Here is a 23,567-nt window from a genome sequence, read left to right as displayed (position 1 = left end):
AACGATTGTCTGCCGTTGCTCTGACGGAGGGAGGGGCGACTGACGACACGGCTTACAGGGTTGGCTTCAGGGAGCTAAAATCAACAAAGGGGGTGCCTGTACATCAAGGAGTATTTCAGGCAGGACTGCACGGAGGGTTCCAATAAGAAATGGTGCACCTAAGTTATTGTCCTTATTGGAACAAGAAGGTTAGCCTGGCCTCTGATTGATACATGGCTAGATTTACCTCGTTGCACCTTCTCTGTGAGTGACTGCAGTGTGATCTAGAAGAATGAGTCCCTTAGACAGGGGAGGGGGGGAAGCAAATGAGTACAAAACAAATCTGGTCTATTTCTTGTTTTGATCCACTCCATCTATCTTTTACATCTTTGGCTGGCAGCAGACGGTGCAGAAGGACTGCATGCCATCCACATCTCATGGCTGCTCAGCAGAAGATGGTACAGTACGACTGCTAGCAGTCCATATCGCCTGCCCGCTCACCATAAGACGGTTCAATAGGACTGACTGCAGGACTAAAGAGAATGACCTGGTCAAGTCACTCCATATTTAGTCCCTGCACCCATGTCTGCCCAGGCACTCCCAGCCGACGCGGCCAGGAGCACCTCGGACATGACGATGACGGCTACCAGTCGTACTGTACCGTCTGCTGCCACAAGGCAAGGGGTTGCTGCTACTGTCTGCCAGCACCCAGGAGACATAGGGTGACGGTTACCTGAGCGGGCTCCATGCTTGCCGTGGTATGGCGTCTGCACAGGTAACTCAGGAAAAAAGGCGCGAAATGATTGTCTGCCCTTACTTTCACGGAGGGAGGGAGGGAACGGGGGCCTGACGATATGTACCCAGAACCACCCGCGACAATGTTTTAGCCCCATCAGGCATTGGGATCTCAACCCAGAATTCCAATGGGCAGCGGAGACTGCGGGAACTGTGGGATAGCTACCCACAGTGCAACGCTCCGGAAGTCGACTCTAGCCTTGGTACTGTGGAAGCGCTCCGCCGAGTTAATGCACTTAGAGCATTTTCTGTGGGGACACACACACTCGAATATATAAAACCGATTTCTAAAAAACCGACTTCTATAAATTCGACCTTATTCCGTAGTGTAGACATACCCAAAGAAAACACAAGGTGGCACACAACAGACTTATTCAGCTTATGTAGTTTATCCTCTAGACCAGTGGTCTCCAAAGTTTTTGGATCACGCACTCCCACGGTGCCGCCGAAGAAAGAAGAGCGGAAGCCCTGTTGCCGAAGGTCACCTCTACGAACTGTGTGAGCATCTTATCTTAAACCTGCTATCACCACTCCTTGAAAAGCACATAATCCCAGAGCAAGATTGGTGCCTGACTTGCCAAGGCAGAATCCATCAAGTGCTGCTGAACACCATTCAATACATCAAAGATAGATTTGAAAAGGGTACAATAACAGGTACAGCGTTTTGTCGATCTATCAGCTGCATGACACAGTGAATCACTGAAGGCTTCTCACTAAAATATTCAACATGATAAAAGATCACCACCCCATACAGCTGATACAATCACTATTAGAGAACTGATGTTTTTACATCCAACTATGCAGGAGGTGGAGCTGATGAAATGGCTTACCACAAAGGAGTGCACTCTCGCCAATACTATTCAGTATCTACACAAAAGATCAACACGAGATTTTCTCTGTGCTAACATAAGAATGGCCATACTGGGTCAGGCCAAAGGTCCATCTACTCCAGTATCCTGTCTTCTGGCAGTTGCCAATGCCAGGTGCCCCAGAGAGACTGAACAGATCACGAAATCAAGTGATCCATCCCTGACACCCATTCCCACCTTCTAGCAAACAGAGGCTAGGGATACCATCCCTGCCCATCCTGGCTAATAGACACTGATGGACCTATCCTCCATGAATTTATCTGAAGTTCTTTTTTGAACCCTGTTATAGTCTTGGCCTTTACAACATCCTCTGGCTCATTTTTTTTGTCCTTGGTCACATCCAGTACATCAACACAAACAGACAAAACTTGATTACTTAGTGCGGTTTGGACCCATGTGCACTTCAAAAGGGACACTTTCAGTTTTCTTGATCCCATAGCTTTTACCCACCACATGGGCTGGGGGGGCAAGGGGGGAATCAACTAGGATGTGCCTATTTAAAAGGCTTCACCAAACATTGCTACCCCTTGCGGCGGATATGCGGATTGACTCTTTAGAGACAATGACACCTATGCACCCACAGCATCTATACCGTGGAAGTAGAAAGGTGAAAGGAAGTCAACTCAGTGCTATACAACAGCAGAGATACATTAATAGTAACTTAACCCTGGCATCAATTGCAATACGTGACAGCATCTCGTAATGAACAGTGTTAGTCATGCCAATTTCAGTTCACTGTCAGCTTTAAGCTCAAATGACCTTGTAGAAATTCAGGCACCTACCGAATTCAAGTTACCAGCACAATGCGTCACCATCTGCCAAGGGTCAACTGCACTGTGCTACCTCTGTTTATTTTAACAAGTCGGCAGGGAAAGGACAATACATCAAGAGTTCACTTTTAACTAAACGGGTTAGTGGAAACGTGCCAAGCGTGATAATCCCACAGCAAGAGCCACATCGGTGAGCAGTACTGACCAGTTCAGTTTTCCCACCTTACAAATGCATGTGTTTGCATGCAGGGGAAGTTAGGAACTACATACAGCAAAAAATCGCTATTCTTGAAATAATTTTATTATAAAATGGTTTGGAATGGAGAAAAATCTGACTGGCTGAGAGTCCTTGCCGTGCAAAACTGGTCATATTTATCTGACCGAGAACTCACGGTAAATTACTCCAGCTCCCGACGCTGTACAGAGAGTAAGCAGCTCCTGAGTGCATGTTACCAGAGACCAGCCTGAGGGGTTCCATGCAGAAGTTCCAGAGAAGTTTGTGTCCCTAGGATTGAAGGTGCTGTGGCTCTTCCTGTACCACCACATTGACCACTGATGCAACAAGAGATTTAGCGCCAGGGATCTCAGTGTCACAGCTAGAGCACAGCGAAAGGCCAGACAAATCCTAAAATATTGCTACACTTTTGTTAGTGGGGAAGAAGCACTCAGGCATGGGCTGCCATAATGTTTGCACTTTGGGATCGGTAGCTCAGCATCTCTAACAAGCAGCAATTAGGGACATTTTCAAAACCCTGATTTAAAAGAAAGAACACTTTCCCAAAGCAAAGGGTGCTGGGCTAAATCCAGCTTGCTGCACACATCTAGTCAAACCCCCTGCTCAAAGCAGGACCAACCCCAACTAAATCATCCCAGCCAGGGCTTTATCAAGCCGGGCTTTAAAAACCTCCAAGGAAGGAGATTCCACCACTTCCCTAGGGAACCCATTCCAGTGCTTCACCACCTTCCCAGTGAAATAGTGTTTCCTAATATCCAACCTAGACCTCTCCCACTGCAACTTGAGATCACTGCTCCTTGTTCTGTCATCAGTCACCACTGAGAACAGCAGAGCTCCATCCTCTTTGGAACCCCCTTCAGGTAGTTGAAAGCTGCTATCAAATCCCCCCTTCACTCTTCTCTTCTGCAGACTAAACAAGCTCAGCTCCCTCAGCCTCTCCTCATAAGTCATGTTCCCCAGCCCCTAATCATTTTCATTGCCCTCCACTGGACTCTAATTTGTCCACATCCCTTCTGTAGTGGGGGCCCCAAAACTGGACGCAATACTTCAGATGTGGCCTCACCAGTGCCAAATAGAGGGAAATAATCACTTCCCTCGAGCTGCTGGCAATGCTCCTACTAATACAGCCCAATATGCCATTAGCCATCTTGGCAAGAAGGGCACATTGCTGACTCATATCCAGCTTCTCATCCATTGTAATCCCCAGGTCCTTTTCTGCAGAACTGCTGCTTAGCCAGTCGGTCCCCAGTCTGTAGCGGTGCATGGGATTCTTCCATCCTAAGTGCAGAACTCTGCACTTGTCCTTGTTGAACCTCCTCAGATTTCTTTTGGCCCAATCCTCCAATTTGTCTAGGTCCCTCTGGACCCTATCCCCACCCTCCAGTGTATCTACCTCTCCCCACAGCTTAGTGTCATCTGTAAACTTGCTGAGGGTGCAATCCATCCCATCATCCAGATCATTAATAAAGATGTTGAACAAAACCGACCCCAAGAACAACCCCTAGGGTACTCCACTTGGTACCAGCTGCCAACTAGACATTGAGCCATTGATCACTACCCATTGAGCCATAACTCGCATAACTGGAGTACTGTCATGGATGGATATAAACTGTTTAGGAAGGGCAGGCAGGGCAGAAAAAGGTAGTTCCCAGGATCCTCCTTCTTCCCTTTTTTAAAGATGGGCACTACATTAGCCTTTTTCTAGTCATCCGGGAACCTGAAAGCCAACCTGTGTTCTGTCTGGCTTGTACATTACTACAATAAATACCCTGCAGTTGGAAGTTATTGAACACAACTGTTGATACACCCAAATTTGAACAGAATCCGATTTATTCCTCCAGAGCGGTACTGGTTCTACAAGGCTAACCGGAGTAGAAACTCACTCAAAGCAGGAAACTAAGTGGATATGATACTGAACACACAGGAAACATACTCTGAAATATGACCACATTTTAATAAGCTTCTAGAACTATTGAAGAGATCAACAGAAAATACCTTAATGTCTCAGAGACAAAATGAGCGCTAACGCGATTAGCCAGAAGACGACAGCCAAAAGAATGGGAACTGTTTCCTTGCTGAAGCACGAGAGTGCCCTGTGAGCACTCCCTTCCACCAGGGACTCCTCCATCACCCTTGCACCACGTGCCTCATTTGCGCTCTGCCATTTCATCTGATCCAGCTCCCTTCAATTTCTCCCCCTCCCATAGGTCACATGTCTGAAGGGAATCCAAAGAACAAGCTTTGCATTGGAGAATCTCCTATTTTACATAAGAAATGAAGTATCCAAACAAATACTAAATGATATCCATTGGACCTCCCCTGGTTGATGTAAAGTGCAGTGCTGCCCAACAGACAAGAGCTACGTAGATTTCAGCAAAAAGATTAGAAAGGAGGGCTCAATGACATACATTTCGTAGTTTTGGTCCTCTGTCTCCTGCTGCACTGAGAGCTCTTCCAACGTAGCGTCAATATCGAGCTGATTCGTCTCCAGCTGCCGTAGCAACGTCTCCCTCTGAAGAAAGGAAAATAAAACAGAAGTCTGAGCAGGAACAGTCACTGTACTAGATATCTGGGAGCTTGCCAGTACTGCGAGGTCTTGTATCCGCACTAATGTCACCATTCCACCCATCATAATGAATTAAACAGCAGCTACGGCCCCCAACAAGGTGTTCAACTTAAATAAAGGAATACAATGGAAAGCAGAGGGGCCGAAACAAGGTATTCATTCTGAAAGTCAGCATCCTCTGTTGTAAGGATGAGTGTGTGTCACAAACATGCTGTGTGCAGGAAAGTGTAATATGCTACAGAGCAATAATAAAAATTTCAACTAAACGATTGCTTATGTCCCTTTATGAGAAGAATATACAAAATGATGCACATCAGCGACATCACTACTTTGCACCAACACTGTTTGTAGATTCTCTGGATACAAGAACTCTCCATTATCACCAAGAGGCAGGGTTCAGCTGGTGCAGTGAGCGGGTCGCGCATTTGCTTTCTAATGGGACTTAATTCAGTCATCCAGCTGGATGAATATAAAAGAACGATGCTCCTATTAGTGTACAGACGCACTGAAGATACTGACACCAAGGAATTCATTTGCCTTTACAGCAGACATAACGGCTGCTTAAGAGAAGGCTCATTTCTAAGCCATCCCAACACCTGAACTTTCTTCTTTATAATCAGGGCCCTACGTATTCTGCAGCCAAGCAATTTGCCACAGAACTATGATTTGGAATCAAAGCTCGGATTTTAGAAAGCTATGTTTCTAGTCAACATGGTTGTGACAATAACCCTGTAAACATGAATTGAATGTAAACCAGTGTGGCCAACCCTTGAAATTCTAATCAGGAGAGTCACAATATTTGATGTTTTATTTACAATCGTCCTCCCGCCCCCATTGCTGGAATCAAATTATTTGAGAATTTCAGCTTTATTAATTATTATTAAATGAAAGTGTCTAGTCCTCAGGACCGCAGAGACGAGATTGAAACTATGACCTCAAGAACCAGAGGGCAAAGAAAAAAAACCCCAACATTATTTAAAATTTAAATTTTATTTGTATTTAAAATTCTTATGATTTTTAAGCCACTCATGAATTCCGGAGCTTGGTTCACATGTTTCCAACACTTGGGGTTGGCAATATGCTAAACCAAGGCAGTGTTGTCTTCCTGAACATGGACAGCCTGAGGCTGTGTCTAAACTAGCAAGCTTACAGCAGCACAGCTGAATGGATGCAGCTGCACTGCTGTGAGACTGCTCATGCAGCCTCTCTGTGCCAACAGGAGAGAGTTCTCCTGTTGACATAATAAAACCACCTCCAGGAGCAGCAGTAGCTATGTCAGCGGGAGAAGCTCTCACAGACACAGCCTATGCACTCTACCACTTATGCCGGAGAAACTTATGTCGCTCGGGGGGGGGGGGGTGTTTTTTCACACCCGAGCGACATAGTTATACCAACAAAAGTTTCAGAGTAACAGCCGTGTTAGTCTGTATTCGCAAAAAGAAAAGGAGGACTTGTGGCACCTTAGAGACTAACCAATTTATTTGAGCATAAGCTTTCGTGAGCTACAGCTCACTTCATCGGATGCATCCGATGAAGTGAGCTGTAGCTCACGAAAGCTTATGCTCAAATAAATTGGTTAGTCTCTAAGGTGCCACAAGTCCTCCTTTTCTTACCAACAAAAGTGGTAGTGTAGATATGGCCTGAGACAATGGCTCGGAGGTGTGAACAGTCCCACTTAACTCAGCGGTTTCTTAGCTCTGAAACAGAAAGACAACACTTTAAAATGTCACATTAACTATTTCACTGCTGACTTCTAAGAAGAAACATCTTGCTAATGTGCTTGATGAATAATCCCAGACTGCCTCTGCAGGTGTTAAAGTCTCAACTGTCCCATACCCAGATGCTAAAACCTTCAGCTTCTGACTCCATACCATATGGGAAAATTCACTACCACCAGCCTGCTCGCCTTTCCTCACAAAAAAAAGTCAACTAAAAGCACACCACACTGGGCTAGGTTTTGATAGTGACTGAACAAACGTGGGCTCCATCCATAGCTTTTTGATGTAGGCCTCTTGGGGAGTCTCACGCAACAAGCTACACAGATTTATGACAACATTAAGAGCCAGGACATTCCATGTCTGGAGTGGCACCATCCACGTCTCCCACAGGCTAGGGACCAAGAGGTGCAGGAAGTGGCCATCTGTGCCTGAGCACAAACATGTCCCGATTATTACTTTTACCATGGCAGTACCCCTTTCCATGAGGGCCCACTTGTGCCAGGGACTGTAGATATACAATTCCTACCCCAACGAGCTTACAGTCAACTTGAAGCATGAGAAAAGGGGGAGGGAGAAAGATGTCCCAAGTTTGACCCTGAACTGTGAAGTCTTTTTTTAATAATTCCCTAACCCTCAATGTTCCTTCAAGTTGTCTGCTATGAGAACGAACTTGGTTTATTTTTAGTAATCCATGGGCTATATTTTTACTTCATGTATTAGAACTGGGGTGAGGAATGTTGCATCATTCAGTGCAGGGAAATCTCTAATAGCCTCAAATGCAAGTGAGAAAAACTAGCGTGTAGTCCACAGACCAAAATCCTAGTGAGAAGGCAAACATTTTTTGAACAGAGTGATATTTGGTCAGCCAACACACATGCTGTTGTTGCACACAGACACATACTAAACCATGTTGTTGACTTTTGGAGCTAACAGTCAGTCATGTGTAGACTTAAAAAAAAAAAAAAAAAAAAAAAATCAATCAAACTCAGTGTTCTACAGAACAAGCCAAGCAACTAGTCCACCCTAGAATTTTTCAATCTAAACCTCAAACTTATTTTAACACTAAATTACTCATTAGAACTGAGTTAACTGAGCTCTAAATAATGCTTCGACTGAATGCCACCTTCAGTGCTCCAGTGGAAAAGGCAATTAGATGAACTGTCTATGCACAGAATAGTCTCTTTACATGGACTGTTCTGAAGGGATGGCTGAACCTCTGACAGTCACACACCAACGGTGCCCAGGAAAGGCCTGTCAGGAATACCTGGTGGACTGAACTGCTTTCTGGAGTTAATCAGTCCAGCTCATGGCAGGCAGCTGATAAATAAGTGAGGAGACTGGGCTGCTGGAGGGGACTTGCTTTATATTCAGAGTATGAGTTTCATCCTCCGCTCTCTTGTTGCAAGATTCATGAGTAAGATGAAGACAGGGAAGCGTAATTTAAAACTAAGCCACACCACCACACACCAGACAGGAAGGAGAACACTGGCCCTGTGAGAGAGCAACCTGGGATCTCAGATACAATTAACTAACCCACTAAGAGCTGTAAGATGTTATGTTTCGGTACATGAAGAGACCAGTCACTATCAGGCAGAATGGCTGACTAAACTGTATTTGCCTTTTGCCCCAGAGAGATTTCCTCTCCTTTACCCTTACTTTGTAAGGTAGAGAAAGGGCAGTTAGTTTTTTGTTTTTTCTGGAGACTGAGTCACTATGAAAGCAAGAACAGCATCACTGTGGGCTAGGTCTAGTGCATTCATCACACACTGTTCTCCAACATGTTGCACTTCCTCTCTGTAGTGAGCCCCAAAGGGTCCACTCCTACTCCCACTGAATCCAATAGCAAGATTCTCATTAGTACAGCAGGAGAAGGCAGAGGCCTGGAGTGACTGAGCCACATAAGTTAGTGGTTTGTTTCCCAAGAGACCTGGTTACAAATACAGGTGACACAGGAAACACTCATTCTGTGGTTTCTGAGCTTTGGGACAGGAAGCGCTGCATTCAAAACCCTGCATATGTTTGTGAGAGGTGGCTGGAGAGCATGTCAATGGCCTGACAGATTCTGACAAGCACGGAGAAACAAATTCTGGGCCGAGGGAAGTGAAATTCCAAGTACCTTTGTAAGTGGCATCAACTGGAGTCGGTCCATCTTAGCCTTTTAATGATAGGGAGAGGTCAAAGCTCATCAGCTGCAGGCTTTTAGTGCAGGAGGCAAACATATCTGCATGCATTTTTATCTAACAATGATGTCAGTGTGTATGCCAATCAAAGTCCTGCCTCTGGCCCTTGTGCTTAGTTGTGTCCCACTGTCGCAGTAAAACATAATTTATTTTTATACTACAAATTACATCACATATTATACAAGGTAGAAAGTTCAATATTTCATTTCACTTTAAGTTAAAATACTACTCAAAGATCTAAATTCAAACATCTTTCTTAATCATGCTTGCTTCATGGGTGTAGGAATATTAGCAGAAGCCTGTACTAGATAAGCTAATGGTCCTTGAGGCATTTCTGCAGGTTTTTTGTGTTGCACATTCATGTCTTCTAGAACCTGCTGCCAGTGACGCAGTTTACCCAAATGCTTCTGAATTAGTGACAGAGCAGGCTCCTGGTTGAATCCTCTCCCACCCTCAATGTGAACCTAACAGCTCAAGCAAAGAGTCTAGAGTAACTGGTTAAACAGTAACCTCTTCACACATTAACTCTGGATTTGCATTTCAGGTATTGCTGCAGCCAGCTGCACCCAGCACCACAGTCCGTGAACTGTACTGGATGGCATCTCTAGTGAACAGGACCTACTTGCATTCCAAGTCTCTTATCTCAAGCACATCACCCATCTGAGCAATGGCCACTCAATCTTAGCACCACAGGGACTCTAACTAAATCACATTCTTTGCGTTTCCATGTAAACAGACATTAATTACCTCTTATTTTATTATACTGCATTGTTTAAAGATTATTAAGCAGCCTTATTTGCTTCAATTCTCAGTTACATAAATCATGTACATCAAGTTTGTTTTTTCTCAGCATATATAAATGAAAGGTCCCTTAAGATTCCCCTCTCACTAAAGGTGCTAAAGCACAGACAAAGCTATGAAAAACTTGAGCACTTTCTGGTAATGCCTCCATTTAAGACAATCATTCCACATATTGACAGGAGAGAGAATCATTATGAACTGTGATCAGAAGCCCAGTGAGTCTGGCAGAAAGCCTGAGCTGGCTCTCCCCGGGTAGATATGGAACAAGGGGAGACCTGTAAGAGTGCATTCCAGCAGTAATATGGGAACAGATTATTCTGCGTGGTTTTTGGCAGGATGGCACTTTATTGTAGAAACCGAGGCTGCAAACCCCAAATATCTGTACCACCAGACTGTAGCTGTAGGGATTTCGACATTCTCTACTGAGTGCAGAGATGAGTGCAAGTGTCAGATTTATACAGTTTCTCCTTGGAGAATTTACTATCTAGCTGGATTTCACTGTGTTTTTATACCAAGGTCTCTCTTTCTTTGCTGTGTTTGCTTTACGGAGTACTGAATGGATGACAGACATTAACTGAGCTTTAACCAGTCTGGACTAGCATTTGAGCTATGTTTGTTCTTCTAGATACACACACACACACGTACACAAAATGTATTCTTTAAAGTTAATTTAGTGCTGATGAAAGACACTAGAGTGTGATCTGAAGTCCTCTGACCATGGAGAGGGTACAGCCATGGCAGTGCCACCAGACCACACGTGTCCCCGCACTATGCCAGCAGGACCACAGCCCCTGTGGGGTACAAGGTATTTCAGCCACCATGGCCCATTCAGTCCTTGCCTCTCTGATGAGGCTGCCAACAAGGGGGAGAGATTTCCAAGATGCAGGTACCTGTCCAAAGGAACCAGACAGACCGCTGAACAACCATGTCAGAGTCAAGATCTGTGGCTGCCACCAAAGGGGGCTTAATTTCAATTGAAAATCAGGACACACAACTTTTCACACATCCCATAAGCCATTCAGTTCACTGATGGATATTTTCTTAATGGAGTTTTAATTAATTGGCCACATTTAAGAAAAGTTTGTATATTAACAAAAATACACGTGTGTAACAGTTTAGATACCATTTTGACTTGTTGGCCTATTAACACTGCAATGTACAGATTTATTCCTGCACATCCTGTACATTGCACGGTACAGACCCTTGGAACCTTTATACATTGATAAGGGTATGCTTAGGTAGGTAATGAAGAGCACGCACTTCACCAGCAGTGACACATTGCAGTTATGGGAAACAAAATGCTCAGTCACTTTTGTTAACAACACTCTCCTGAAAGCAATAATCTGTCCAGGCTCCTTTAACAACTGAAAAGCAGGTCATCAGAGGAAAAGGATCCCCACATGAGTTCCTGTGGAAAGGGTAGTTCTCCCCACCCACTCTGCACCATGTAAATCCCGGACTCTTACCTGCAGCTGCAAGAATGGGATGTTGAAGAATTTGTGCAGGTACTTGAGGCCAAAACTGTTCTTCATGGAAGATTCAGCATAGCGAAAATAAGATGAGCCAGGAGGTCTGTTCCAAATCAGATGAGCAGAGGAAAGAAAATTACACAGAGACCAACTGACTACATACAAAGCAGAGGCACGTGCTGACTCCTATACCGTGAGCAATCCTCATCTCTCAAGAAAATCTTCAACCCCAAGACTTGGGCTGACAGTTCACCCTGCTAGGGGGCTCATTATTTTGTTTACAGCTCATAAGGAGCCAAATTAACTCTTTACCCCTTTAGAAGGCTGGTGAGGAAAGGCTTAAGTGCAGCTGTTGTGTTATTGTGTCATGCAACCGACAGTCCGAACTGCTCTGCTGGGACGCTGGGCCAATGGCTTACTGAACCAAGTATTTCACAGCTGTACAAGTGCATTTCTTACAGTGCATTTTTATTTCTAATACCATAAACAGACCTAAATGAAGCTATTAAAAACCTCGGCACTGGGCATGAAAGTTACATTAGTTTACCTTGGATAACGGTGTGTATAATATGAATAGATGTGGCTATAAAAGAACTAGTACAAAGCCACTCTTTGTGATGGATTCCATTTCTACATGTCTGATGTAGGCATAAGTGAGTGAGAGACTTTACAAGAAAACCTGTTACACAAAAAAGCTTTTGTAAAAACCCTCAGAAGGAGAAAGGCAGGATGAGGTGGATTGATTGATTGCTGCCGAACAAGGGCAGTATCTATAATGAAAGAAAAGGAGTACTTGTGGCACCTTAGGTACTGCTTTTCTTTTTACGGATACAGACTAACACGGCTGCTACTCTGAAACCTATAACGAAAGAGAGCCTCGTGGCCAGATTCTAAGAAATGCCAGAGTAGAGGCTTGGCAGGCAGTTGGGAGAACACAGCCTGGAAGTGATCAGGATCTGAAGTCTTGCAATGGGGATGCTCGATCTCTAGGGTGTGGGAGAGAGGGAGAAAAAGCTAGTGGCACTATGCTGGTTTCAGAGCATGGATGCTCATAGAACAGTTGTGTAGGGGGAAGTAATATGCAAAATCTTTCAGCAAGAAAAAAAAAAAAAAAAAAACAGCCCAAAAGGAAGGACTGAAGTACAATTCCATTTGGATAGAGCAGTTCTGAAAGGCCTGCACCACAGGGACTCTCACTGCTATTCACTGACTCTGTGAACTGAGAATCACCCCCCCCAGTGCAGGCCTTTTAGGTTCGGTAGGAACACCACAGAGTGAGAAGAAAGCCCAGTATAAAGGGACAATATACAGGGATATCAAACCCAACAGGATGAGAAGGGGTTTGGATGATCAGGGAAGGGAGCAATTCAATGGCTCACACATGTCTGGAAGATAACAGCAATGCTGTTAACTGGGGCTGGATTGCATGGAAAAGAAGGGGAGGCGTGCTGCTCTCCCAGAAAGCCAGTATGGTGCCAGCCCTGTTTACCTGTTCAGATTATCAATGAACTCCCGCATGTCATCTGGCAGAATGACCCTGTGCTCTCCCATATCACGGTAATTCCCAAGCACACACACTGGAACATGGGTGGGCACTTTAGGAAGCTCCCTCAATATGTAGTTAAATGTCCTTTACCAAATAAAAGGCGAAACAAATAATTAGTGTGAGCACACTTGATGGGTTAGTTGAACTCTCAGCAATATTACATTTACAGCTTACATGCACACAATGGAAACTAGCATACATAGTCAGAAAAGTTGCAAAGCAAACAGAAAAATTCAAAGTACAAATCTCACATGTGAGTTTCCTCTGAGGCCCACCTACAGACACATTCTGAGTTAATATTGTTATTTCACAGAGAACAGCTCAACTACCTCAGTCCTGTACCTTGAGCAGGGACTCATATAAAATAGTCTAGAAGGCTACACTCTGCACTGTTGTGTGAGGATAGGGAGAATATTCTCCTCACCCCAGCTGGTGATTGGGATTATGCCCTTTTTGCTCTTGTTGTCATCAAAGATAGTGTAAGTTACTCCTGGGGGAATTCCGTGCCACTGTGCACAGGAAGGAAACATGTCCCCACTGCAGATTTCTTTGCTTCCCTGCAGAAAGTGACAGGGAAGTTGTGCCAGGGTAGGGGTGGGGCTGGGAATGCCCAGGGATGTAGTTTGGAGGGGTGTTGCCCCCAAAACAGAGGCAAGGTGTGGGCGGGGGGCACACGGAGTCATGTGCCACTGCCCCCCCCTCAAATTCTGTGGGCGCAGAGGTGCCTGGATGCTGCCTCGAGTCCCCGTGCCAGTTGTGCTTGCCTTCTGTGTGCTGGGATCCACCCTGTCCAATAGTGAGCGCCCTGGTGGGGCAGGTCGAGGGGGGTGGGCGTGGTAAGGCTGGAGGAAAAAGGCAATGGGAAAGGAAGGGGGTTGAGATATGGGAGAAGGTGGGGAAAGGGGAGGTTGTGGGGTGGGGGGATGGGATGGTGGGGCGGGAGTCCAGCATGCGGCATCCCCTCTGCAGCAGCTGCAGTGCAGTTGGGGCTCCCCCATTAAGGAGGCACATCGAACCCCCACCCAATGAACCCCCACTGCCCCTGCACCACCCCAATAAGCCCCCCAGACACCGACCCCACTGAGCCCCAACCAGCTGCACCTGCACCCCCACCCGACCTCCCTCACATCCAGACCCCCATGCTGAGCCCCAACCCCCTTCACCTGGACTGCCCTGCACAGTCCCATTGCCCCTGCACCTGGAACCCCCCAATGAGCCCCTGTACATTCAGATCCCCCATGGAGCTGCCCACACCCAGACTGCCCCACACAGAACCCTCTTCCCCACACTAAGCCCCTCTACACTTGGATCCTGCTAGGCTGAGCCTGCATGACCTGATGCAGAGGGGCAGGACCCCAGGGTGTTTCTGGGGCAGGCTTGGCCCTTACACAGTCTCATAGTCAGGTGCAGCTTCACTGCGGAGTCCCTGTTCAGGGGTGGGGGGGCTGTAGGATGATCTTCCACCTCAGTGCAACCAATGGCCTGTGCTCCTCACTGCTAGGCTGAAGCCTCCACATTTATTTACTGACAAATAAAATCTGCAAAATTTTAAAATATTGTGCTCAGAATTTTTAATTTTTTGGTGCAGAACGCCCTCAGGAATAGGAAGTGCAATTCTTATACACAGAATCAGCAAGTTTGCTAAGCTATTTGCCTTTACAATTCGGTGTGGTAGTGAGTTCCACAGGTTATATGCTACATATAGAAATATTTCCTTTGATCCACTTTAGGTTTATCATTTTAACTGAGGGCCCTCCTTGTCTCCTGCTAAGGAATTTGTGTTCAAGTATCCCTGTCTTGCAGCCAGTACACACTGTACTGATACAGAGTGGCTAAAGTTGCATGATCTATATCCCAGTGTCTAGACAGGCTGATGATCTATTATACTGATAAGTAAGATAGCTTTAGCGCCTGTCTATTTATTTTGAAGTGCTGGAGTGCAGAAGTCTGCCAAGAACTCTAACGAAATTAAAGAGCATACCAAACAACACTGCATCGGGTGGTGAGGCCTACAGAAGAGAGTTCCAGCAATGGGAAACCCTCTCCCATTAGGATTTCATGTATTACTGCCCATAGGGGTTCATGACATCTTTTCACCCAAAAGACAGCAACTCTCCCTTGTAAGCTGAAGGCACAAGTGGTAGCTTGGGCCAATCAATGTCCCCGACACACTAGGACTACTCTCAAAAAGAAAAGGAGTACTTGTGGCACCTTAGAGACTAACCAATTTATTTGAGCATGAGCTTTCGTGAGCTACAGCTCACTTCATCAGATGCATACCGTGGAAACTGCAGAAGACATTATATACACAGAGACCATGAAACAATACCTCCTCCCACCCTATTCTCCTGCTGGTAATAGCTTATCTAAAGTGATCATCAAGTTGGGCCATTTCCAGCACAAATCCAGGTTCTCTCACCCCCCTCCCACCCCCATACACACACAAACTCACTCTCCTGCTGGTAATAGCTCATCCAAAGTGACCACTCTCCCTACATGTGCATGATAATCAAGGTGGGCCATTTCCAGCATAAATCCAAGTTTAACCAGAACGTGGGGGGGGGGAGGGGAGAAAAACAAGGGGAAATAGCCACTCCCAGTCTCTATTTAAGCCTAAATTAATAGTATCCAATTTGCAAATGAATTCCAATTCAGCAGTTTCTCGCTGGAGTCTGGATTTGAAGTTTTTTTGTTTTAAGATAGCGACCTTCATGTCTGTGATTGCGTGACTAGAGAGATTGAAGTGTTCTCCGACTGGTTTATGAATGTTATAATTCCTGACATCTGATTTGTGTCCATTTATTCTTTTACGTAGAGATTGTCCAGTTTGGCCAATGTACATAGCAGAGGGGCATTGCTGGCACATGATGGCATATATCACACTGGTGGATGTGCAGGTGAACGAGCCTCTGATAGTGTGGCTGATGTTATTAGTCCCTTTGATGGTGTCCCCTGAATAGATATGTGGACCCAGTTGGCAACGGGCTTTGTTGCAAGGATAAGTTCCTGGGTTAGTGGTTCTGTTGTGTGGTATGTGGTTGTTGGTGAGTATTTGCTTCAGGTTGGGGGGCTGTCTGTAGGCAAGGACTGGCCTGTCTCCCAAGATTTGTGAGTGTTGGGTCATCCTTCAGGATCGGTTGTAGATGCCTCCAGCTTTCACCCTGACCACACCACACGATCCATCGTCTACAGCCAAGCTCTGCGATACAACCGCATTTGCTCCAACCTCTCAGACAGAAACAAACACCTACAAGATCTCTATCAAGCATTCTTACAACTACAATACCCACCTGTGGAAGTAAAGAAACAGATTGATAGAGCCAGAAGAGTTCCCAGAAGTCACCTACTACAGGACAGGCCTAACAAAGAAAATAACAGAACGCCACTAGCCGTCACCTTCAGCCCCCAACTAAAACCCCTCCAACGCATTATTAAGGATCTACAACCTATCCTGAAGGATGACCCAACACTCACAAATCTTGGGAGACAGGCCAGTCCTTGCCTACAGACAGCCCCCCAACCTGAAGCAAATACTCACCAACAACCACATACCACACAACAGAACCACTAACCCAGGAACTTATCCTTGCAACAAAGCCCGTTGCCAACTGTGTCCACATATCTATTCAGGGGACACCATCAAAGGGCCTAATAACATCAGCCACACTATCAGAGGCTCGTTCACCTGCACATCCACCAGTGTGATATATGCCATCATGTGCCAGCAATGCCCCTCTGCCATGTACATTGCTCAAACTGGACAATCTCTACGTAAAAGAATAAATGGACACAAATCAGATGTCAAGAATTATAACATTCATAAACCAGTCGGAGAACACTTCAATCTCTCTAGTCACGCAATCACATACATGAAGGTCGCTATCTTACAACAAAAAAACTTCAAATCCAGACTCCAGCGAGAAACTGCTGAATTGGAATTCATTTGCAAATTGGATACTATTAATTTAGGCTTAAATAGAGACTGGGAGTGGCTAAGTCATTATGCAAGGTAGCCTATTTCCCCTTGTTTTTTTCTACCCTCCCCCGACGTTCTGGTTAAACTTGGATTTATGCTGGAAATGGCCCACCTTGATCATCATGCACATTGTAGGGAGAGTGGTCACTTTGGATGAGCTATTACCAGCAGGAGAGTGAGTTTGTGTGTGTATGGGAGTGGGGGGGTGAGAAAACCTGGATTTGTGCTGGAAATGGCCCAACTTGATGATCACTTTAGATAAGCTATTACCAGCAGGAGAGTGGGGTGGGAGGAGGTATTGTTTCATGGTCTCTGCGTATATAATGTCTTCTGCAGTTTCCACGGTATGCATCCGATGAAGTGAGCTGTAGCTCACGAAAGCTCATGCTCAAATAAATTGGTTAGTCTCTAAGGTGCCACAAGTACTCCTTTTCTTTTTGCGAATACAGACTAACACGGCTGTTACTCTGAAACTAGGACTACTCTATTTGATTTCCTCTTCCCTAGTTCCTGCCACCCCTGCACTCTCACTTTCACCTTCCCTTCCCATCCCCACTTCCATGTTTCCTCTCCCTTAGCAGAGGGAATAAAAAAAGAGCCCAACAAATGAAGCCCCAAGCTGTGTCCACAGAGCACTTACAAACCCACATTTCCCTATTCCCCTCGGGCTCTCTTCCCTGTTCCCCACTGTTTGTGACTTTCACCTCTCCCATTAAATATTATGCCTACACTTGAGACTGGAAGCTCTTTGGAGCAGGGACTTTGTCATCTACCTTTGGAGGTGCTCAACACACTCTGGGTGCTGGATAAGTAACTTCTGCAAAAGGCATTTTCTAATTGTTTCCCCTCAGCCTGCTGCACAGTGGGAATTGCAGATCAGTGGACATGGAGGGAGACAGCTAGTTTAGAACAGATTAAGTTGTGTTTTACAGGGGAATAGATTAAAAACAGGCAAAACTATTTTAGGTGCCAGGAACCTGTTTCAGCTCATTGGACCTTTATGTGCTTAGAAATCACAGAATCTAAAGATCATTTGTTTTGATTAAACAAGTGAGACTCAAGCTGCATGTATCACTGCTCCTCTCTTACCACTGCTTGGTGATGTCGAACATCATCACTACTCCATTGCAGTTTTTATACACATCAAGAAACTCCGCATCCAGAGCCATCTCTGACTCTGCCTGGAAACAGAAAGAAACACAAACCGTAAATACTCCAGCTCTTACAGCTTCAGACTTCTAAGAAAAACAAATCGGTATCAAGAAGAGTACCAAGGTTTCCAATGGGAGCATTTCCACAAAAAAGAGCACCACTGGATTTTACCCCACCACTTGAACAAGGCTTCTCAAATAGCTCACTGCTTACACCGCCTGAGTGAGCACGATCGGAGAGCTGCCAGTGTTCTGTGAAAAGCTAAGTGTTCGATTTAAGAGAGCAGGAGTATTTTAGCACTTGCAATCTCATTCTCCTCTCGAGCCCATCACCCTAGATCCCCTCTTGACAAGCTGATTCCATAGACAGCTACAGGATACAATAGGCCAGTAGTTCTCAAACTTTTGTACTGGTGACCCCTTTCATATAGCGAGCCTTTGAGTGTGACCCCCCCCCTTATAAATTAAAAACACTTTTTAATATATTTAACACCATTATAAATGCTGGATGCAAAGTGGGCTTTGGGGTGGAGGCTGACAGCTTGCGACCCCACCATGTAATAACCTCACGACCCCCTGAGGGGTCCTGACCCCCCAGTTTGAGAACCCCTGCAATAGGCAAAACATGTCTAGAGTAAAGCAGCTCCCTTTCTTTGTTCCTTTCCAAACCTGAACGTTTGCTGTGCTATGCACTGCTGATCTGCACAGCCAGAGAGTGTCTTCTGCTGCACCCTTCCCCAGCCCTGAGTGAGACTGGCACTTTCTAGCAGCAATATTGATTGGTAAGAATAGTACACTTTGCCGCATTAAGATTGTTTTCCAAATTCAGTATTTGCAGTCCTAATTGCAAATTTGCAGGATCCCATTACAATCTTGTACCTGCAGCAGGGCTACATCTTAATGTGAAATTACCCTCCATTCTAATGGCACAGCAGCAGTATGATTTGCTTTGATACATAGCTTCACACTGGGAAAGTGGGCTTCGAACTTATGACTGGGCATGTCATGGCCAGAGAAACACCTGAATCAAAGGGAGTCTCTTTATCTATGTGCTAGCAGGGAAGTCACTAGATTGGGAATGAATTAACCCCTTCTGTACACCAACCATATTGGCCCATTGATTTCAATAGAATGGTTACAGAGCACAAAGTGGGATACTTCTCATTCACTGGGCCCTGCAGGGAACCATCACATGACCAAGAGCAACGAAGCACTTCAAGAATTAAAAGAGATTAAGTGAGCAGAGACTTCAAGCCACCCTTTCCTGAAAGGGGAGCACAATGGGATTTTTGTGAAAGAAGCTCTGTAAGTGCATCTGGGGTCAAAACACTGTCTGGGGAGGCAGGCGTCACATGTCCTGACTTCACACGTATACATGTCGTGCACAACAGCAATGCTGCTGTCAAGAGGGCATATGCTCCCTTCAGTTTGCTCCCATCATAATATCTGGTAGTAATACTCCCCTTTCCACCTGCACATTTCAAAATACTTTTAAAAAGGTGAGTGATCGCTTTCCCCACTGTACAGCTGATCAGCTAAAGCATCGCGTTAAGTGATTTGCCTCAGATCACACAGCGAGTCAATGACGAACCCTGAAAAGGTACCTTGGTCTCCCTGTTCTGGTTCTATCTCCCTTTTGTCATCATAACTCAACAGATACAATGCCCTAGAGGGAACAGGGGAGGGTGGAAACTGTGCCAGAATTGCTGCAGTGGGTCAGACCCTCCGTGCAATGCCCTGGGGCAGCCTAGCGCCTCAGCCTGGGAGCAAGTTCCGGCTGACGTGTCAGCCGCATCACCCTGAACACAGATATGAGTGCGAGCTACATCTGAACTTTGACATAAGAGATTGCATGTTGTCAGCTGTCAATCACTTAACAAGAACAGGGAGACACATTTGCATCTCAAAGGTGGCTCACCTCCTGAGGGTCGTTCTCCAGTTTCAAACCATCTCCACGTTTTTTGCATTTTCCTTAGAAAGGAGAGAGTTATGGAAGAAACATTAAATTAGGCAGAGCATTCCCCAGTTGACATTTGACCTTGGTGTCACCCAGAGATTTGTGGATTTTCAGACTGAGCCAGATCTGGGAACTAAACTCTACAATGCCTGGTAAAACGCTATTAACTCTAGTCTCTCTGGCTGGTGCAATGGTCATCAAGAGTTAGGTCAACCCAGCTGCGTGGCTTGGGGGGGTGAAAAATCCATCTCCAAGCAACGTAGTTAAGCCAACCGAACCCCCAGTGTAGACAGAATTAAGTCAAGGCGAGAATTCTTCTGTTGACCTAGCTACCACCTCTTGGGGAGGTGGATTGACTAGTGACAGGAAAACCCTCCCCATTGCTGTAGTGAGTATCTACACTGAGGCACTAAGCTGCACACCTGCAGCATTTCTAATGAAGACATAGCCTCAGTAGATTATGCGTGTTTGAGGATAATTTCTCAGTGGCAGGTTTGTCCTTGGACAGGATAAAGTGTTTTGCATCCTACATTTAAAGCAGACCCACTTCTTTCTATAAGCTTGATAGAGGGGGAGTCAGCCGGCCTTGAGGGGAAATACTATCAAGTCTGTTTAACATGAAGGTTAATAGAAGGCAAGCCTACTGCAGCCCTCCTGGCAAACAACCAGAAACGAATGAAAGAACACCACCTGGGGCCTGCTCTCTGTAAAGAAAGAAAAGAGGCTCTGACTGTTCCACCTTTTGTTCCTGCTAGCACTGGAGAAGCACAGTGCAACAATACCTGACAACTGAATTGCACAATATAGCCAACTGCAAAAAGGCAAACATTTCAGGATGCAACCTTCCCAGGAAAGATTATGAGAGCTCAGTGCTGTTGCATAAACCTGAAGCAAACAGTATTATGAATGCTTTAAATGTGGTTTTAGAGAATCCATTAGGTGCTTTGGTTTGAACTGCTGTAAGGGAATTTAACAAAAAATATGATTGGGGCAAATGGGACAAACTCCTGAGGAAAGACAAAAAAGCTAAAAACCATGCAACTTGTCTAAACCCTAAAGGAGGATTGTGGTGGGGAGAGGGGGAAGAGAAACACCCCACAAGTATACGAAGGGAAGGCCAGGAAGAGGCTGCACAAAGGGAATCTTATGGCAATTTATAAGATGCACCAATCCAAAGAAGCATGCACAATAAATTTAAGTGAAAGGGCAGGAAAAGCTTAACAATAAGGCCTGGTCTACACTACAGAGTTAAGTTGACACAGGGACAGCCCCGTGGCGGTGGTGGGGTGGAAGGGTGGCTGCAGCAGTGAGCCCCACGGCAGCGGGTAGGGGTGGGGGGTTGCAATGGTGAGCCCCGTGGTGGTGGAGGGGGGACTGGGGGGCGGGGAAGAGACTACCTGCAGCAGTGAGCTCTGAGGTGGGGCTGACAGCCCCCACATTGCTCCACTTAAGTTGTTGCAACCATTCCTGGTGACGACACGCATCACCTGCAGAAGGAGGGTAACGCAGACATGAAAAGCCACAGTAATTACTGTGGTGGCTGTACATTGACCTAACTTGGGCCGATATAATTCTTTAATGTAGACAAGACCTAAGATCTATTGGGCTGTGGAATCATCTCACAAGAGAAGGGAAGATGGCACTCACATTTCAGAATTCAACTGGACAAAAAACTAGAAAACGTACTACCAAAAACCAGTCCTCCAGTACATTGGCCAAAGGCTAATCTAGATAAGCCAAACAGTCTTCTTACTGAGGAAGGTCACAGAAGTTAGTGTACTGCTAAAATACAACTTTCGTATACAAAAAACAACCCTCAGCCTCTTTCTGTCTTGGATAACATACAAACATCCTTATAGGGATTCACCCCTTTTCATCTGCTCAATATTCACTTTAAAAAAAGCTGTTAAAACTGTTGCATGTATCCTGAGAGGAATGTGAACATTAGGGCTTGTCTACACATCGACACTATTGCAAAAATTAGCCAGCGTGTGAATTTAAAACACAAAAGCAATTCTATACTGGCTCCCAGGGTGGACACTCTTATGCTGCACTAAGACTGCTTTTGCGTGGTTGAACTTAATCCTGCTATTCTAGGTATTTCCCCATGTAGAAATGCTCAGTTAAGAAACTGCTTCATATACCTTAACTCTGCCCCATAGGGATGACAGCACCTTACTGTATTGTTCTTTTGGGAGTGGGGAACATATGCCTCAACTGCCGGAACCAAATGGCATGGAATCCTCCAATGCAGTGTTAATGTCTTTAGTCGCAACTGTGCAGCTCAAAACTAAGTGGCAGGTTTACGTATCCAATGTGACGCAAAAGTAATTAGCTCCCATATTAAAGCTGCTATGCAGGCCATGTTAAGGGACCCACAGGACTGTATTTAAAGGAGTCATTTGGCATTGTGAGGTGTACTGAGAGAAGGGCATTTTTTGCTCGGGAGAGAGACGATACTGTGATGTTCTTAACTCCCACTGCCCAAAGGTTAAACCAGCATTACCCCAACATTTGAAAGCTGAAGCCTCCTTCAAGAAAATTAAACTAAACTAAAATCAACCTCACCATGGGCTGTTAAAGATTACCCAGAATTTTAATTAAAGGAAATTAAATTGTATTTTAAAATGCATCCTTAAAATTTTTAGGAATATTGTACATTCATACGGGATGTTAAGAAATGTTTGAATGTGTGATTTTAAACTGAAATAGAACATTGCTGTGCAAGATTACCGTCATATTCCTTAACAAATTTTAAAAAAACCTTGTAACTAAGTAGCAACATTCAATTTTTTCATTAACAAAACACCGCACTCCCCTGGGTCCTTGGGCTTGGCTGCTCTGCGGGGTTTGGATGCCTTTTAGGCTAGGGGAAAGAATAAGTGGTATCTTCCAAGCCCTCCTACTCATGGCATCAAAATGAATGGTCATTCAGAGTAGATTGTGGAGAGCTTTATATTGTGATCCTTCCTCTCCTTTCTTTGATTATTTCATTGCTCGGAAAAGAATGTAAGCGGACATTTAAAGTATCACTATAGGCACCCGATCAAGCACACATTAAAACATATGGTGTGGCTCACCCCTCAGAGCTATTGTTTCAGGTTCTTTGCAAATTCCAGCTGCCTTGGTTAAGCTTTTTCCTCTACAATCACAACAGCTAGAGACAAATGAAAGCTGAGGTGCTAGAGAAGAACTGATCATTTATCTATGTTCAAGTTAAAAAAAAACAACAACCTCTAGTGAACTGACTGCCAGTTAACTCAAGTTCACTAACATGTTCTTGTAAATCACAAACACGTGGGGTGTTCAGACTAGCATGGACAAGTGAGTTAGCTAATTTGAGATAAAAAGGCAATCATTTAACTCAAATTAAAAATTCTAGTGTACACAACTCTGAGAACCCTGTAACTGTCCCTCCCCACTCCTCCAGTGGGTGCAGCCCATACTTTGCAAAACACTGGCTTAACACAGCTGTTCACAATTTGTTTAGAGTCACACGAATTGAAATACATCATGGATTAAATACCACAGTTAGTACTAGTGAGTTCACTTATC

General features: G+C 45.1%; 1 protein-coding gene across 3 annotated transcripts in view; it reads right to left on the bottom strand.

Annotated features, from left to right (window-relative positions):
* The window catches only part of RABL6 (RAB, member RAS oncogene family like 6), a 111,895-nt gene that overhangs the window by 46,270 nt on the left and 42,058 nt on the right, over positions 1-23,567 (bottom strand). For all 3 annotated transcript variants that reach the window (XM_084650523.1, XM_084650524.1, XM_084650525.1), the window contains 5 exons: positions 19,974-20,026; positions 17,994-18,085; positions 12,872-13,012; positions 11,380-11,485; positions 5,057-5,160 (listed from right to left, as the gene is read on the bottom strand). In XM_084650523.1, coding sequence (XP_084506649.1) covers positions 5,057-5,160; positions 11,380-11,485; positions 12,872-13,012; positions 17,994-18,085; positions 19,974-20,026 — 496 coding nt within the window. The remainder of the gene's footprint in view (positions 1-5,056; positions 5,161-11,379; positions 11,486-12,871; positions 13,013-17,993; positions 18,086-19,973; positions 20,027-23,567) is intronic.

The sequence above is a fragment of the Lepidochelys olivacea genome (assembly GCF_965140295.1).
Source record: "Lepidochelys olivacea isolate rLepOli2 genome assembly, chromosome: 16".
Lineage (NCBI taxonomy): Eukaryota > Metazoa > Chordata > Testudines > Cheloniidae > Lepidochelys > Lepidochelys olivacea.
This window is presented reverse-complemented; position numbering and strand designations above follow the sequence as displayed.